This window comes from Malaclemys terrapin, chromosome 9, assembly GCF_027887155.1.
Source record: "Malaclemys terrapin pileata isolate rMalTer1 chromosome 9, rMalTer1.hap1, whole genome shotgun sequence".
In the NCBI taxonomy this organism is placed as follows: Eukaryota; Metazoa; Chordata; order Testudines; family Emydidae; genus Malaclemys; species Malaclemys terrapin.
In genome coordinates, this window is record NC_071513.1 from 27,314,868 (window position 1) to 27,332,817 (window position 17,950).

Below are 17,950 nucleotides of genomic sequence, written 5' to 3' on the forward strand. Positions count from 1 at the left end.
TTGGAACATGACTACAAGAATATGTCATTGTTTGTGTTGTTTTTCATGTCTACCTATGGCTCCACCCTACTGAACTATTCCCAGTAGCAACTACCAGCTCCAGAGGGCAGAGTTAAGGTTAAATTTCAGGAGTGCCTGAACCTTACACCTCTTTATTTCCTAATTTTCAGAGGTATAAGAAAAGAAATCTGGAGCATTTATTATACGAGTTAATCTCATCACTTTCTTTGATGTAGAAAAAGGCATCACTGAACAATAATTATCTAGTCAATTTTCTGTTCAGTTTGCACACGGAAGAAAGGATTTTATTGGATCTCGCAGAACATGACACCAACTGACAACCTATGTTGGAGAAAAGAACTTGTGTAAAATTTAAAAGAATAGAGTGACACATTTTGATCAAATAAAACCCTTCTCTCTTCCTTAAGATGCCTACAGACCTTCTTTGGTGTTCGGATTGCTTTTTCGCAAAATGACACTTTTCCTTGCCAGGTTAAGCTAATGACATGTAGTGCAGTCACATTCTCTCCAGGTTTGCCAAACATCCTCTATTCCCACTAACAAAAGAAAATTTACTGTGGGATATTTAAACACATGCAGATTTTAATTTAGAGAACCAGTGACTGCCACATAATTCAAGTATCATTTAGAGCTCATCATGAGAGAAGTACCATAAACAACACTTCCCAAACAAAACCAGCCCAAAATGCAGAAAAGTCTAAGATTCAGTCAACCCACCTTTTCATAATATTTATTGCAGCCAAAACCAAATAATAGCAGATGCCCATGTGAGTCTGTGCAGGCAAAATGCTGTCCATCTGGCGAGAATTTGCAATCAAAAACAGCACCATGGCCCTGGCCTTCAATCTGTAACATACAAACACAGCATACCCATTTTAAAACATTTATTTTCTAGACTAGCTTCAATATGACGATTTAATCAGCCGTACTTCAAATTCTTCAAATATCATTATATAACTGCACACACATTCTGTTTATAGGTCCCAATTTAATATAAGATCCATCTCACACCAATTAAATGGAATTTCACTAATTCCCCTCTCCCCATTTAGCTATTTTTTAACATTTACAATTCTCAGTTAAGTTTTAAGTTAGTGTCCCATCTTTCCTAAACCTTAATGTCAAAACTTAATGCCAACACCCTTAAAGCTCCATTGTGAAAAAGTTGGTCAAAAACATTCCATTGATTTTCAGAGATGTAAACATGATAGATTACCAAATGACTTGGTATTATTCTTAAAATAATTCTTAAAATCCTTCCTTCCTAAAGCCCAGTTTCATACAAATGTGAAAATATTTCCTGACAATTCTTACCATGTTAAAGTAATTGCGAATTTTTGTTCCTTTATCAAGGTCCCAAACAAAAATGTTCCCATCATGACCTGCAGAAAGCATGATCCTTTGGTCAAATGGATGTGCTTCCAAAACAAAAACTTCATCATCATGGCCCTGTGATGAAAGCAAAGTAGGAAAGGAAAGTAATGTTTCTATATAACAGCTCAATGTGCAACTAAATATTTATTTTGAGGTCAGTGATATGTAAGTATATCAGATGGTATCACTTTTCAGTCACTGTTCTGAGGACTTTTAGCTCCGTTTACTATCATTCACTATCTCATAGCCCAGATTCCCAGCTGGGCAAAGGTAAAGTGGAGGCCAACAAAGAGGACAGTTGCAGCTCCCTGATCTTGGAGCTACTTTAATACAAGCTGGCTATGGCCCTAAGAGGCTCTTATGTCAGCCAGCAATTGCTGGAGAGCAGCAGCACCGTGCTAATTTCCTCTCTCCCCATAATACACACTCCTTAAACCAGGATCAGGAGAAGCATACAACTGACCTACTTCAGAAGAAAGACATTACTTAGTGCCTGGAAGGATGGCAGACTCCAGCCCTTAATCTTGTTTTGGACACAGAAGTACAGAATTTTGAAATATACACTGGATTTTTACTCACAGATAAACTATGAAGAAGCTGTCCCGTGGTCGAGTTCCATACTTTCAAAAGGAAGTTGTTGACCGCAGTGATGACAGTGGTATCATATCGATCCCAAGCCACCATAGTAACCTTCAATTTAGTTACTTTGTCCTCCCCAGATACCAAGTTGTTACTGTGGAAATTCATAATTGAAAAATACAAATCATACCTCAGTAACTATAGCAAAACCTCTCAGTAGCAATTCAATTGGAAAGTAGTGGGAGATTGGCTGTCACCACTATACTGTATACCAGGGATCGGCAACCTTTGGCATGCGGCCCGTCAGGGTGTGGGCCGAGGGATGTGCTGGCCGCCGCTTCCCGCAGCACCCATTGGCCTGGAACGGCGAACCGTGGCCAATGGGAGCTGCGATCGGTTTAACCTGCGGACACTGCAGGTAAACAAACTGTCCCGGCCCGCCAGCAGATTTCCCTGACGGGCCACGTGCCAAAAGTTGCCAATCCCTGCTGTATACTATTGGGTAGAACAGGACCGTGAAGTTTGATTGAATTTGAAAATAAATAATGGTTCATGCAATTCTAGAATATATTTTGTTGTGGTGGAAGCAGGATACAGGAAATATTAAATACATTTGACATTAACCTTAATCCTTCACTTCCCTATTTGAGTAAATCAGCTCTTACTATTATTAAACATTTACACTGCAGCAGCACTTACAGGCTGCAACCAGCTTCAGCTCCATTGTGTTAGGTGCTGTACAAACATATAATGAATGACAGACCTTGCCCCAAGGAACTTACAATTGAGGTAGGAAGAATTTTTCTCTCTTTAGTCTTAAAATAAATTTTTGTTTTGAAACTGTGGAAATTTGAGAGATGCATGCACATCCATGCAATTTATAAACATTTGGAATTCATAACCATATTTACAAAACTGCGGAAAAGTTGGTTTATATTGAAAGATTTTCACTCTCTTTGAAAAGCTGAAGTAGTTTCACTTCCTTTTCTATGTAACAGATCATTCTTTTTCCTAGAAAATTAATCATTTCCCCCTTTTTCCAGTAGGCACTTTTTTTTTTTTTTTTTTTTTAAACACCCACCACTGTTATTTGCTATAGTAAACTCCATCACGAGTACCCACTGGTTAAATAAATCTAAATTATAGTTAGATGGCCACCTTAAAGATGTTTAGTGTTACACATGTAACTTTTGAGAGATACATATATATTTTCCGAAACAGCAGAGGGAAATGGACAGAATTGTCCAGCAGGTCTTTTCCATCTCTATTTTCTATGCCTGTGTTTGTTCTAATACTGGGCCACTTATTGAAGTCATTTGAAGAACAAGCAAAAAAAAAAAAAAAAAAAAAAAAAACCACCCTAAAAATTAAAAACCCAACCAGCATATCAAATCTTACATCATGTTGCATCTCCAACAGGGAAAAAAAAAAAATAATGTTAAGAAACACTATGAAAACATTCAGATTAAAGTCTTATAACCATATTAGATGAAGCAATAAAGAAATCCCAAAATATATTTTAAAAGGGACATAATATGGAAAAAAAAAAAAGAACAAAGTTCAGATCTTTTCAGCATTTTTCTGCTCTCTGCCATTTGTTTTCTACTATACAAGACGATTTCCAGAATGACCTCGCACCCTTTTACTGAAAACATTAATTCACTAGCATTCTAACTGTAATTGCAGAAAATCTTCACTATACATTAATGACGGGGCGATCCATGAAAAATTATTGAATTCATATGATTCAACACCAAGATGAATCACAGGATGTACTTCGTTTATTTTTGTCAATTCTTAGTTTAGTTTTAATGTTTATTATAATACTTCATAGTATATAATAAATATAATATGGCATATTTTGTAAAAAATAAATAAATCTTTGGAATTTAAGGCCACACTACAGCAACTACAATTGAATCTTCACTGATAGGTGGAAGAAACCACACTTTTTTTGTGCATCTTATAAAATGTGCAGCTCAAACTGCACCCAAGCGAGGTTCCACTACAGCAGAGGTGGGCAAAATACAGCCCGCGGGCTGGACCACCCTGCCCAGTCGTTGAGCCCCCGGCCCCTCCCCCGCTGCTTCGCCGCCACGCGGGCAGCGCTCTGGGCGGCGGGGTTGCGCGCTCCTGCCAAGCAGCGCGGCAGCGTGTCTGGCTCCGGCCGGGCGGCACAGCTGCCAGACATGCTGCTCTGAGCGGCATGGTAAGGGGGCCAGGGGGCTGGATAAGGGGCAGGAGGGTCCGTCAGGGGACAGGGAGCAGGGGGTTGTTGGATGGGGCGGAGGTTCGGGGACAGAGGGGGAGCGGTCAGGGGCCGGGGAACAGGGGGGGTTGGATAAGTGTGGGAGTCCCAGGGGGGCTGTCAGGGGCTGGGAGTGTGGATAGGGATCAGGAGACGGGGATCGGGGGGGTTGGATAGGTGTAGGAGTCCCAGGGAGCCTGTCAGGAGGCGGGGGTGTGGAAGTCAGGGGACAGGGAGCAGGAGGGGTTGGATAGGGGGTGGGATCCCGGGGGGGGGGGGGTGGTCAGGGGCAGGGGGGTCCCAGGAGGGGGTGGTTAGGGGACAAGGAGCAGGGGGGGGGGGGTTGGATGGGTCGGAGGTTCTGAGGGGGTGGGGAGTGGGAGGGGGCGGATAGGGGGTGGGGGCCAGGCTGTTTGGGGAGGCACAGCCTTCCCTACCCTGCCCTCCATACAGTTTTGCAAAGCCAATGTGGCCCTCGGGCCAAAAAGTTTGCCCACCCATGCACTACAGCTTCTTTCCGAGAGAGAGAGAGAGAGACTATTCAACATTCTAGTTTCTTATGTTAAATGGGAGCGATGAAACTGCTGAGTAGATATGTTAATAGATTAATTTCAAATGTTCAGAAGAATTGTCATTTAATGGACAAGGACACAGCACTTTCAATACACATCAAACTACATGCACTGAGATTAATTCAAAATATAAAATACAACATTTTTCAAATTAGTTGCTGGAAAGGTTTTGTTCTTACACATAGATGACGGCACAATATAAATTAGTGTTTTGCTTTCTTTTACCCTGTCATTTTAGTAGCCATATCCAGGACTATACTCTTCCATTCCTGCTGCTGGTATTGCCATATTCTTGCTGTTCCATCTCTGCTCCCACTGACAAATCTTAAACTGTAGACAAATGTGGAAAAAATAAGTCACGTAATTTGTCAGCATCAAAGCCAGAGAATATTTAATCTTTCTTTCTATTTTGTTTGTACATCTCTGTTCCAGAGTGTAATGAGAAAACAATGAGTTTATATTTTTTCTATTAGATATTGTACACAAGATTAATTACAGTTACAGCTAGCAGATGGCCTGGGAGCGAATTCAATGTTGTATTTCATATAAGCTGCACTTTCTCTTTTTAACGACATCAGGGAATCCCTTGAAACAGTTTACAACGGCAGGAGAAAAGAAAATATATGGCCAGGTTCTACTATAAATTATACTGTATTAACATTTGTACAGATTATGCCCAAATCTGCCAATGAATAGTGCTGTTGGTGAAGATGAATGTACACAGCTTTATTTTTCAAACTATTTTAGGTTAAAATGTTAAATATTTAATAAAATGACACTCACCTACATAAAACTGTCATAGTCATCAATGAAACAATATTTAGTTTTTCTTGACATAGAGAAATTCCCCAAGTATTGTACATTTAATTCAAGGATGCCCAGCAAAATTTTTTTACTCTTAAGAAAAAAAAATTCACCTGAAGCTTTCCGTGTAAAAATGCAAGCGTACCCAAATTTATTTTAATAAGTGATAGTTTCTTTTAAGTTTAATTCTTACTGTAACGGAGAAAGAAGGGAAAAAACCACCTATCAATACACTTATGCTAGGTTCTTCCTTTACTTTGACTTTATTTTCTTTCAAGGACTTTTCATTACTCCTACAATCTAAACAGGGGGTTGTGGATTTTATATTAAAAGCATCAATATAATAGGCTGAGTGGGGAACTTTCAAGTGTCTAAGTGACTTAGGACTTTCGAGGAGACTTTTACACCTACATCACTTAAGCCAGATCTGTATTAGGAGCACTTTGCTGGTATAACTATACCAGCTCACTACACAGGCAAAGCACTCCTATGGTCTACATAGTTTATATTGGCAAAAAGGGCACAGTTCTGCCAGTATAAACTACAGTAGGAGCTTTTGATTGGCACAGCCACGTTGGTCAGAAATCACACCTATTCACACCCCTGACTGACAGAGCCTTGCCAGCAAAGATCTGTAGGGCAGAGCCGGACTTAGGAACTTTTGAAAATTCTGCCATGGTTTGGTTTTATTCTCTAACTCTCCTCCAGTGTTTATCTTCTAGATCAAAAGGTCTTGCAAGTAGGGACAGCATATATATTAGTTTTCTGCAGAGTGCCAGCAACATTGTCAGAGGACAGCAAACAAATGTGAATAAAACATACCAAAGGAATGATAGCTAAGTATAGCGGGATGGTTACCCTGCTCCTGCCTGAGGGGTTTAAAACAGCCCTGGCAGAGGGCTGGGGCAAAGGGAAAAGCTACTGGGCTGATTGGGGAAGTAGCCACAGCTGGGCCATGCCCCAATCAGGCCCCAGCTGGCCTGTATAAGAAGGCTGGGAGCCAGGAACTTTCTCTGCCTTCAGAGAGAGAAGGGCCTGGCTGCAGGGAACTAGACAGGGTACCTGAGTAGAGCAGGGCTGGGGAAAGGCTGAGGCGCTCCAGCCTGGATAGCCCCAGGCTGTGGCCTGGTAATAGGTCAAGGGGTACTCGGGGTTGCAGAGGGCAACCCAGGGCTAGGCTAAGGCAGCAGGTCCAAACCCTCCTTGCTGATGATGAGTGGCCTATACTGCAGTCTGCCCCAGAGAGTGGGGGCTAGCTGGTGACTGGCAGTGGCCTTATCCTGAGGTGAGGTGGGGTTAGTGGGTGGGGGTTCCCCTGGGAGGGGCGACCTAGCATATGTATGGGTATTGCCAGGGGGCAGCACCCAGAGCAAGGGGCACCGGGGTCCTGGGAGGGACATGGGGGCCAGAGAAGAGGAAAAGTGGATCACGGGCCTGCAGAGGGTGCTCCAGAGGCTGGTGAGCTAATTCCCTGGATGACCAGCAGGAGGTGCCACAGCGGTGAGTCTGGACCCTCTTACACTAAGATATTAAGGTTTTAAATCCTGGTCCTGCAAAAGTGGAGCCAGTAGAAGGCTGGGGGTTTAGAGAGCAGATGCCGCATACGTACCTTAACTACTTATTGTAATATGGATCCACAATAGAGTACACAGGGCAATATTCTTACTAAAAATCTGTACCGGCATTCATAATAATTCATGCCAGACACACACGAGGTATTTCAGTTTGGGAAATATTAAGACTGCTACACAATATTAAACTCTAATATAGTTCCTCCACTCTGACTCTTGGGGGGGGGGGGGGGAAAGGTGTACATAAACAACCAAAAAAATGTGGAGAGAATACTAAGCAATACATGAAGCATCTGTATTCTTGTGGAAAAAATTGGACTGTAGTGCTCTCTGCTGCTGATTACAAGGAGAACAATTAACTGAAAGCTGCTTTTAGGTAAGTTTCAATATATCTGAAATGGGAGGGATGAAATATGCTTTTGTTTTAAATGAATTGTTATCTATTTTATAAACAGATGTAATCTGACATTCTTACATGAAGATAAACTGCATCTCCCACTCCTTTTGAAGAGTGGTCCTCTGCTTTGTCCTTTACATACAAACCAACACAAATCCCAGAGCCAAAAACATGGAGGACGGGGAGTTTCCTGGCTATCCCTACACAGTACATCTCTCCCTACAGAACCTCCCAAAAGTTGAGATCAGCTAAGGTGCTTCATTGAACAGCACGTACATCAAAATATATGGGGACGGGAGGCAGCATGTTTGTAACTAAAAACGTGCTTCTCTTGCATGATTTTCAGAACTCTGTTTTGCTAAACTTCAAGGCATGGGAAAGGACTATTTGCTTACTCAAGCCATTGCCCAAGATAGGCCTGACAGAAGAAGTCAGACGTCAAGGAATTAGGTCAGTTAGTAGCGGTTGCTGTTCTTGTCGTGCAGTAGCATATCAGCACTTTTATCCGTTTGGAAAGCGTTTTAAAATATGCCAACTATTTGCTTAAAAAAAATAAAAAATAAAAAAACCAACCACTAATGGAAATGCCCCCAAGAAGCCTATGCACTGGGGGCATATTTTTCTATTAAATCAGATACAAAAATAAAATAGCCCTCTTAATCCCAATACCTCTCTTACAGAAGTGAAATCAGTACATGATGGGGTCAGGACAAAAAGGGAGCCTTAGTTATTAATTTCCTTGCTTTTGTTAAATATGAAATGCTAAATTAACAAAAAATTAGAGTCTAAATTAATTGCCTTCCCACACCATCTTTAAAAAACAAACAACAAAGGGAAAAAGGGGGAAATAAAACTGCCTTTTCATTCAGTATCACACTGGGTTCATGGGTTCTTTTGGCCAGCTGCACTGTTGATTGCATCACTAGGATGTTGATCCAAGCACATTTCTTTTGAAATCAAAGAATTTTGCATTGTGCCTAAATGCAAAAGGAGGATTGTGCAATGAATAGTGGGGGAAGAGGACACAAGTAGCCTCCTCTTTGGTGTCTCAATGTAGGAAATGGGGAAAAATACAGCTCATCTGAATTCAAGAACTACATTAACAAAAGCACTACTGCCAGTGGTAGCTTTTCCAAATAGGGGCTGTGGTCATGGCCTCACCTCTTCTGAAATAGCCATCAAAGCTGGCTGACTGTTGCAAGGGTGGTACAGTAACCACTCTCCTTGTGCTCTCTGGAGTTCCAGGAAGCATTGACCCTGCTTTCTGTAAGAAACATCATTGCTCTAAGGCAGTGGTTCTTAACCTTTACTGCAGCCTGCACCCCTTTGGTTCTCAATGTTCTCGCAGCCCTTACCAAAAATCATTGAAGTAGGTCTGTTCTTTAAACCTAGATATACTTTGTTTGTATATTACAGTAATCGTTAAAAGAAAGTATGTTAATAAATACATAGGTTTGATGAAACGAAGTAGTTGTACTTACATGCTTGAGCTTAATTTGTGTTTTTGATGATTTACCTTCTAAAAAAATCTGACATGTCTCTCACCCCCAGAGGGTATTAGTCTGCACTGAAGCAAACAAAACCCCCAGAACTTGCATATTTTTAAAAACTTGCTCTAATGTGACTAAAGCCCCAGAGCTGACAATCTAAATGAAATGTTTTAACCTGATGCAATTTCCAGCTGAAAAGTTATTGTTAGGAGATATACAGAAACCTAGGCTTACTGGCACAGTTGGTCCTACTAGAATTACAAAAATACAGACATGTAGGATTAGGTTCACATTGAGTGACAAGGCATGGAGCACCTCCCATGAGATGCTTAGAACCCTCAATTCCTGTTAAACTCAACGAAGACTGAGGGTGCTAAGCACTTTGCAGCAGCAAGGCCCTCTAAAGTATAACGTCAAGTTTACTTGCTGGGTAACCTGTCTCCATGATAATTCTACCGTTTTTGCTAATCTTTCATTTAGGGCCAGATTCCAATACCCTTAGTCGTGTGGAATAGTACCACATTCCATGAGTATGATGTTCATCTTAGAAAAGAGATGACTCAGGGGGGTGGAGGGGATGTGATAGAGATTTATAAAATCAGGCATGATGTGGAGAAAGTGAACAGGGAAGTGTTATTTACCCCTTCACAAAATACAAGAACCAGGCATCACCCAATGAAATTAACAGGCAGCAAGTTTAAAACAAACATAAGGAAATATTTCTTCACACAATGCACAGTCAAGCTGTGAAATTATTTGCCAGGGGATGTGGTGAAGGCCAAAAGTTGAACTGGGTTTTTAAAAAAAAAAAAAAAAAGAGGAATGGAGAAGTTCATGAAGGATAGGTCCATTAATGTCTATTAGCCAAGATAGTCAGGGACACAATCCCTTCTTCTGGGTATCCCTAAACTTCAGACGGCCAAAAGCTGGAACTGGATGACAGGGGATGGATCATTTGATAATTGCCCAGTTCTGTTCATTCCTTCTGAAGCATCTGGAACCAGCCACTGTCGGAAAACAGGATACTGCACTAGATGGACTGTAGTTCTGACCTGGCATGCCCATTCTTATTGTCTTATGTAATCCCACTGTACTCAATAACGCTACTTGCGGAGTACAAGTCTACTAAACAGAAATAAGGATACGGAACTGAGCACCTGATTTGTTTTTACTAAACCATTTAAAAAAAAAAAAAACTTACTATTTTTAGTGGTTTACTCCTGAGGGAATTCTGTGCCACCGCGCAATGCAGAATTTGTGCAGAAATAATATTCTGCACAGAATTTCATTTTTTCCCCCATAGAATTGGTGATGCATAACTGCTGGCCACTAATAGGGGTCACTGGACCCAGCAGAGCCAGGCTCCCCAGCTTGCAGTGAGCGGAGCACCTGGCCTAGCAGGAATGGAGCCCTGTGGCTCTGCACGCTCTGGCTGCCGGGCTTGATCCTCATCTGCCAGGGGACGGGAGTGGGCCTCAGAGACCCAGCTCTGGCAAAGGGTGAGGAAGGGCAGGGCTGCACCATTTCCCCTGACAGGACAGTAACGAAGCTGTGCAGAGCGGAGCCTGCAACTGAGCTTGGGGGGGGGGGGGGGGGGGGTGCACGTGCAAGCTTCTGGTCTGGGGAGCCCCACGCATTTCTCCCCCCCCCAGCACCTCCCAAATACCCTCTCCCAGTACAGACCCCTCCAGCATCCCTCAAACATATCCCCCCCTCCAACTCCCCATCCCCCAGGCAGCTTCCTTTATTTGGGAACTTGAAATATAGTAACCCTATGACAGCAGGGTGAAAAATGAGAATTGACTAAACGACTGGAGGCACAGAGTTTTCCGCCCCAAGATGTGCCCCACTGGTACATGACACACCCAGACAGAGGCACCTGACAAAAGAATAACAGAGAAACGGGACTTGGGCAGTCGTAGAGATTTCTTTAACTCTCTACCCTGGAGGAATCTTTTTTTCTTGCAGACATACTTGCTGACAGGTATTTTGAAATAAATTACCAAAATAACAAACTGGCATGACTATATTGAGTTATGACAAAATATGTAGAATTTTAAAATATTGTGTGCAGAATTTTTAATTTTTTGGTGCAGAATTCCCCAGAAGTAGTGGTTACACCAGGAGACATGGAATCCAGACTCAGCTCTGCCACTGGCTCGCTACATAACCTTGGACAAGTCAATTAAAATGAGAGGACCCTGTGTAAAGTGTGACTACTGTTATAAAACAAAAGACTTTCTCAAAAAGTTTTTTGGAAAATTAAATACAACAACATGTCATACTGGAAAAAGCCCAGAATACATGCTTACCTGTCACCATTGTTACAGAACTGAACTGCAACTACTTTGTCCTAAAAACAAACAAACAGAGCAGAAAGTATTTTGTAAGTCTGGAATTCTTTTTAAACTAGTCAAATTGGATCTTATAGAATTTCAGAATACAGAAGTAAAAATATTTTGAGTTAAATTTCCAGAAACAAACATTACTAGACATTATGATCTATACCATTAGTAAGTAGTAGTTAGTTATTGTACTGCCCTTGGAGCAGCCTGGGAAGAAAACTGGCTTAGGAAATCAATCTCGCTACTAAACTTCCACCTGTTCTTGTGAGGGGGCATGCTGCAAAAGATGCATATTTGTCACAGCACACACTCCCAGATGTGTTGATATAGCTATACTGCCATGAGTATGAGGTGGAATCAAGGCTGGGAGCTGTATATTTTATGAACTCACAATAACTGGGGAATTACTAGGACCAGAGCCTTTCTCAGCTACTGAGGCCCAGTGAGTGCCAACTCCCAAGGAGGTTGGGGAAGACTGTTTTAGTTCAAAACCATAATAGTTGCTGGTGTTTTTGGACCGATTATTTCAGGATCTGAGATCAATTTATTCCTCAAATTTCAACCATATTCCCATTTTTGAATTGTTCAGATATAGACACATTACAAATTTGTTGACTATTCATATTTTTGATTACTATTTCATGCAAACAAGTGTCAGCTTATGGATTGCTCACATAATATGTTGGCCATGTGCCTTTCTTATTCACTATTCCTGACTGCTTATTTTAATTATATGGTTTTGATTCTGTTCCCTGACTGGATGACTATAATTAAAAGAAAAATAATAATGAAGATTTATCCTGAACACGTCCCTGATGTTTCATCCTTTCAGGAACATGCTGACAGCAGTTTGTAAAGTTAGGAGGAGCAAGGTTGGGGCTATAAAGTAGCCAGCAGTAACCATATAGAGAACATGTGATGTTAACATGCGCTGTCCAACCACTAAGCGCACTGCCGGGGCTCAATATCAAAGGGGTATTAAGAAATGTTCTAATGCTGGGTTTAGCAATTTCCAATTTTTTTCTATCAGCCTTCATCGAAATTCATTAGTTATAACAAAAGCCACTGAGACTCATAACTTCGTTAAAGACAGATTGATATTTAAAACATTTTTCAAAAAATGCTGTTTGTTAAAACATGAAATAAAAAGATTCTCGTTAACCTTTTTCTTTCAAAATGAAACCACACTTGTATGCTCTGTTTGATTTCACACCCTAAAACCAGAACACTTGTTCTCTCTCATTACAGGCATTTCTGATCTATATCAATATTAAAGTCAGATACTTAAAAATAAAATGAAGGGGTGAGGGTGTACTCAGGTAGTTGAGGCACTAGAGTACAGGGTCCAGTTTTGGTTTTCTGCTTCGCCACTGACCTCCCCTGTGACCTTGGGCAAGTCACTTTGCCTTTCTGTGCCTCACTTCCCCAGCTGTAAGATGGGAATAATAGAATCATAGAACAGAATCACAGGACTGGAACAGACCTTGAGAGATCTTCTAATCCAGTCCCCGGCAGGACTAAATATTATCATCCCTGGCAGGTGTTTGTTCAATAGCACTTCCCTACCTCATAAGTTTGTTATAAAGATAAATATATTTGTCATGTGCTCAGATACTAAGGTACTTAAACGGCCCCCCATCACCAAAGACAGACAGAAAATTAGTCCAACAGGATTTACAAGACCAAACCTAAATACCCAGGGTGAGTTAAAAATGGAAAGAGATTTAATTTCTCTTTCAGCTCTTACCGTATGGGACTCTAACTCAGCAATTTTCTCTGGCGATTCCGAGCCCAAATAATATATTCTTATCACATGGTCAGTGCTACCTGTTGCAATGAACATGCCACCTGAGAAAGACAGTATTTTCTGTGAGAAGAAAAGCCACTAAAGGAACTAAAAACTTTGTGAGCATGGTGTTACTGCTAGAGGAGCATAATTCACAGTTTTAAATTGAGGATTTTCAGTGGAATTAAACTTGTTCATAAACATTTAATCTTGGTTTAAATGTTTCCCTGATCTGCACCTTCTGAGACCATTTACACTTCAACGTATCTCCTTACTGCTAAAGAAGCGTTGAAATTACTGGACCTGTTACTGAACAAACAAGGATAACATTTCAAAATACAGCATTCAGTTACAGCAAGTCTACCGCAGTTCTATCAGCCAGACCAATACACAGAAATAAAAAGCAAAGAATGGTTTGCAAATCTCTGGGCCCAAATTCAGTAAAACACTTAGTACTTAAGCAAATTCTTATTGAAGTGTCTTCACATGCTTGTTGAATCAGGGCCTGACAGCGTAAACTATTTTCCTGTAATGATTGTTCTCCGATGACCGTGTCACACAGAGTTATTATTCAGTACGAGATGCCTGACTTGTGATAGTGAAAGTGCTCTAGTGATTTCTGAAATCCTAACTTTCATGGGGGGAAATGGCACGGTTAATGTGGACCTGAAACAGGCTAGCAATTTCAGATAAAGACAATTATAGGTAAATGATTTTGTTTCACTCTGTAGATAAGTACCACAATAAGATATCTTCTCTCTTGCAGGCTACAAGGCTGGATCAAAACAGGGAAACAGACTATAGATCTTGAAAGACACAGCGTGACACGAAAATATACATTACCACAAAAAATGGCCCTGTGACAGACATGTTATTGAACCAAGTCCCTGACACTTTGGGATTAGTTTTGTTACTTATAATCTACAATATCATCTATGTTACATTTTTTGTGTGTAATAGTTTGTCATGTCAAAAAAACATTATTCAGGATGCAAAGTCAAGGACCCAAAAGTTAGGAAATGCCCCAATTAAGGAGGCCTATACAACTTTAATTCAGCACCTTGAGCATCTGCATGATGACACAGTCTAAGTAATTAAATCATATACTTTCCCCCCCCAGATTTGGCCCAATTTGGGCAGATTTTCACAGGGATAGCAAAAGGAACAGCTCTGACACAGAGGACACACCCCTGTTAAATTTCAAGTCTGCGCTCCAAAGTATGGAGGGCCATGAAAGAGCTTTTCAACAAAAGTCACCAGAATTATTTTTTACACGGGCAAAATACTGTATTTTCCCCCAGTCTCATTCTCAGAAACAGATTAACTATGTTGGCTGAAATTTAAAAACACCTAAGGACAGAAAATTTAAAGTTTAGCAAAGTTATAAGCAATAGAAAAATAAAATAGGATTTTATAATGGGAAGTGTCAGACTACCATAATAGTAGGCAGTGCTCCCAGCTCTGCCTAGGATATCTATTATAGGGAACACACATGATCTTTTCAATATCAAACTGTTTTCTATCCAGTTTTAAGTTCATAGAATGCTCTTTAAAAATATAAAGATTTTAAAAAGGGAAAGGAAGGTAAAAAAATATATATTTTCTTTTGAACCACAAAATGTTGGACAAAGCCATGAACACAACAGTGGCAGGAAATACAGGCTGAGAACATGACGACTTCCCAGTTTGGAAACAGATCTTATATAAAAAAAATAAAATAAAAATTAGAAAACCCTGGACCCTAATCCAGGAATGAGTTAGAGTTTGACTCAGAGTTTTATAACAGTACCAATGTCACCGACAGGATCTAAATAGTAATTCCTTTACATTATACTGCAATAGAGCGTTTAATATTAAGATAAATTTAAAAGGATATGGAGCTTCTTTTCTACCAGCCACCATGCTGAAGCAAAATTCCCTCTGAAGTAAATAGGAGGGATTTCTAAATATGGACTTTGTGATTTGACCATATGAAAAATTAATGCTTCCCAATTATAGATTTCCTCACTTTCCACATGAGGGCAAAATTAATGTAATCATCTTTCCTACTGAAGAATTAGCCAATTTAAATGTACAAATTGCCACTGAATATTTAATTTAAATCACTTTGTTTCCCCCCAAAAATCTCAAATCATTAGCAAACTTTCTTCTATAGAATATCAATATATTCCCAGATATATTGTCTTCATTATTTTTCAGTAGCTACAGAGGACCAGAGATTGTTTTAAAGCTATATATACACACATATATACATATACATATACACACACACACAAAAAGTAAAATTGAACTGCTATTTCTTGACTTCTATACATACCAGAGCTGAAAGATGAACAAGATATCTGAACCCCAGGCCTGGATCTCTCAGCAAATTTCACAGGGCGATCCCTTAATGCAAGAAAATAACATGCCAATTTTAATTTTATGACCTTATCTTCATGTCCCCCAAGACAAGCAGTATCAGAGTAACTCCGTGGTTAAAATTAAGGTCAGTGTTTCCATTTTCTTTTATTACAGAACTTGTAACTTGAAGTTTGCCATCAGCTAGATACCCTTAAAATCAGTTTAATAAAAAAGTAACTCATGCTCTCTACTTTTGAGAGTTAAAAAGATCTTTTAACTTTTTAAAATTTCTTTGTTTATATTCAACAAGCCAAACACTTAAAATAGAAACTGACAAGCCACCAGCCTGTAGCATGTCATCAAACCCACACTTTTTAGGGATGAAATTCTGTCTAAAGAGGTGTACATCTCCAATTAAAGTTAATAGAATTTGCATTCCTGCACATTTTAGAGAAGAATTTCATAGATTCATAGATTCTAGGACTGGAAGGGACCTCGAGAGGTCATAGAGTCCAGTCCCCTGCCCGCATGGGGCCTAAACATACAGGCCTTGGGCCTAAAAGTGAGGAAAACATCTCACAACTATTGCTTGCGAAGCACAGAGCAAAGAACTCAGGGACCAATCCTTTGCAGCCCTGTGGAAGTCACAGCACACGAGGAGAAAGCACACCCCCTAAGATAGCTGCAAAGGCTTATATGGCTACCCACCCACGCCACTTCTCAGACTCCACACTATCCCATAGACCAGTATGGCAATCCGGCACTGGGGAATGGCATCAAGGACCCACTTGCAGATTGAGTTCTTCATTGAAAGCATCATGCCAACCAGGCAAAGGAATAAACGGCAAGGGAAACTGCTCTTTTTTCATTGATCTACCCCAAAAAGAACGCACACCTTTTCTCTACACACATCTCACTGCCCCCTCTCTGGTTCCACACGCTTCAGCACTTTCTAAAATAAGTTAAAATAAATTGCTTCTTTAATTGAATGATTATAAACACCAAAATGAGCTTACTTAAATTTAATTGTATTGGCATGCCACTGCCAGAAACAGATTGCTCCATCAGCACCAGTAGAAGTGAGGTATCGGGTTATTCCTTTTCTTGCTGGAGAAAACTAAAAATACAGTTATGGCAGTTAAATCAGCTGACTTCCCTGCCCTCTTAAATACAGATATCTTATGAAAAGAATCTACTTGCCACTGACAGTATGAACTTTCTCTGAGTGTATAAAAAGACTAACACAGAGAATCTAAGCTTTCATAAAAATCAAACAAAGGAAGTGGAGCATGTGTATGTTTTGAGTAGCGAAGGCACTCACTCTGCCATGCAGAAGCTAGGAGGCTGGGAGAAGGTGAGTAGCCTAGACCTTCCTTTCTTACAGGACAAGGTGAGAGAATGCTCCTCTTTTCCAGCAGCTGAGTTTTATCTGACACACATTAGCAGAGACTGATAGAAAACTGGACATTGGATCCAGGATAGCACCCTGGCAGGAATTTGAGCACCCTCCCACTTCCCAGCAGGTTAGTTTTTTGTTTTGTTTTTTTGGGGGAGGGGAAAAGGGGAATGATACTTTTCACCAGGGTGTCACCCTGTGGCCACAGGTTTGTCTTTGGTGACACAGTCTGGATAAGAAGTTTAATGCTCTTGCAACTAAGTATCTCGTAAATTGCTTAAGCTCTGCTTATAAACAATAAAACGAATTTAAAACAGCATACTTTCTTATACAAGTTTACAATCTCTGTAAAGAATGTCACAGAAAGCTATTACAACCAGTTTTTGCATTCTGTACATGTATATAAACCGCCAAAGAAGCTACACATTTTATGATTCATTATAACATGGCGAAAAAAGTCAAATATTTTAAATGAAAACCATTAACTCGGAAATAAAACTGACTTTCCTTGGACACAGCGTACTGATTCATCCAACAGTTACTGAATAAACTCCTGAATGAATTCTAGTTTTCAAATTATGTGTTCATATGGATGTGCTCCTTTCAACATCCACCTACATGAAATTGTATCAGTGTAAATTAGTTGTTTCCATTTATAACCCAGTAGCATAAGGCTCAGTCTGCATTGTGCCTCCTCCCATATTAGGGAACTGTGTTTGAACTTGGTTTAAACATGGTGCCAACTACAACAATGTAACATGATTTCATCGGCTATTACAGACTACACTGCCACTACAGAATGGAACTGCTGGTAACGTAACGGAGGATGTAACAGCGTAAGTACTACTAGAGCAGTTTACACACAGTGACCATGCTATTTCAGTTTTGCCCCTTATCCACACTTGCATGTGCCACACCATTGCAGTTATACTGCCCTCTGTCTACATATGCCACAGTTTCCAGCACAGCTTCCTGAAGTTCAGATTAAGATATATGCAAAACAAATGCAAGTGATCTGCAATAA

At 40.4% G+C, this 17,950-nt stretch overlaps 1 protein-coding gene across 3 annotated transcripts in view; it reads right to left on the bottom strand.

Moving 5' to 3' along the window:
* Positions 1-17,950, bottom strand: part of BRWD3 (bromodomain and WD repeat domain containing 3) — a 93,860-nt gene that overhangs the window by 49,716 nt on the left and 26,194 nt on the right. For 2 of the 3 annotated variants that reach the window (XM_054039359.1, XM_054039360.1), the window contains exons 9-16: positions 16,547-16,647; positions 15,505-15,575; positions 13,149-13,249; positions 11,369-11,409; positions 5,020-5,124; positions 1,975-2,128; positions 1,336-1,470; positions 739-867 (exon numbers count right to left, since the gene is read on the bottom strand). In XM_054039359.1, the coding sequence (XP_053895334.1) occupies positions 739-867; positions 1,336-1,470; positions 1,975-2,128; positions 5,020-5,124; positions 11,369-11,409; positions 13,149-13,249; positions 15,505-15,575; positions 16,547-16,647 (837 nt within the window). Of the gene's footprint in view, positions 1-738; positions 868-1,335; positions 1,471-1,974; positions 2,129-5,019; positions 5,125-9,988; positions 10,064-11,368; positions 11,410-13,148; positions 13,250-15,504; positions 15,576-16,546; positions 16,648-17,950 lie in introns of those variants that run through there. The other variant, XM_054039361.1, reaches the window with a different exon arrangement.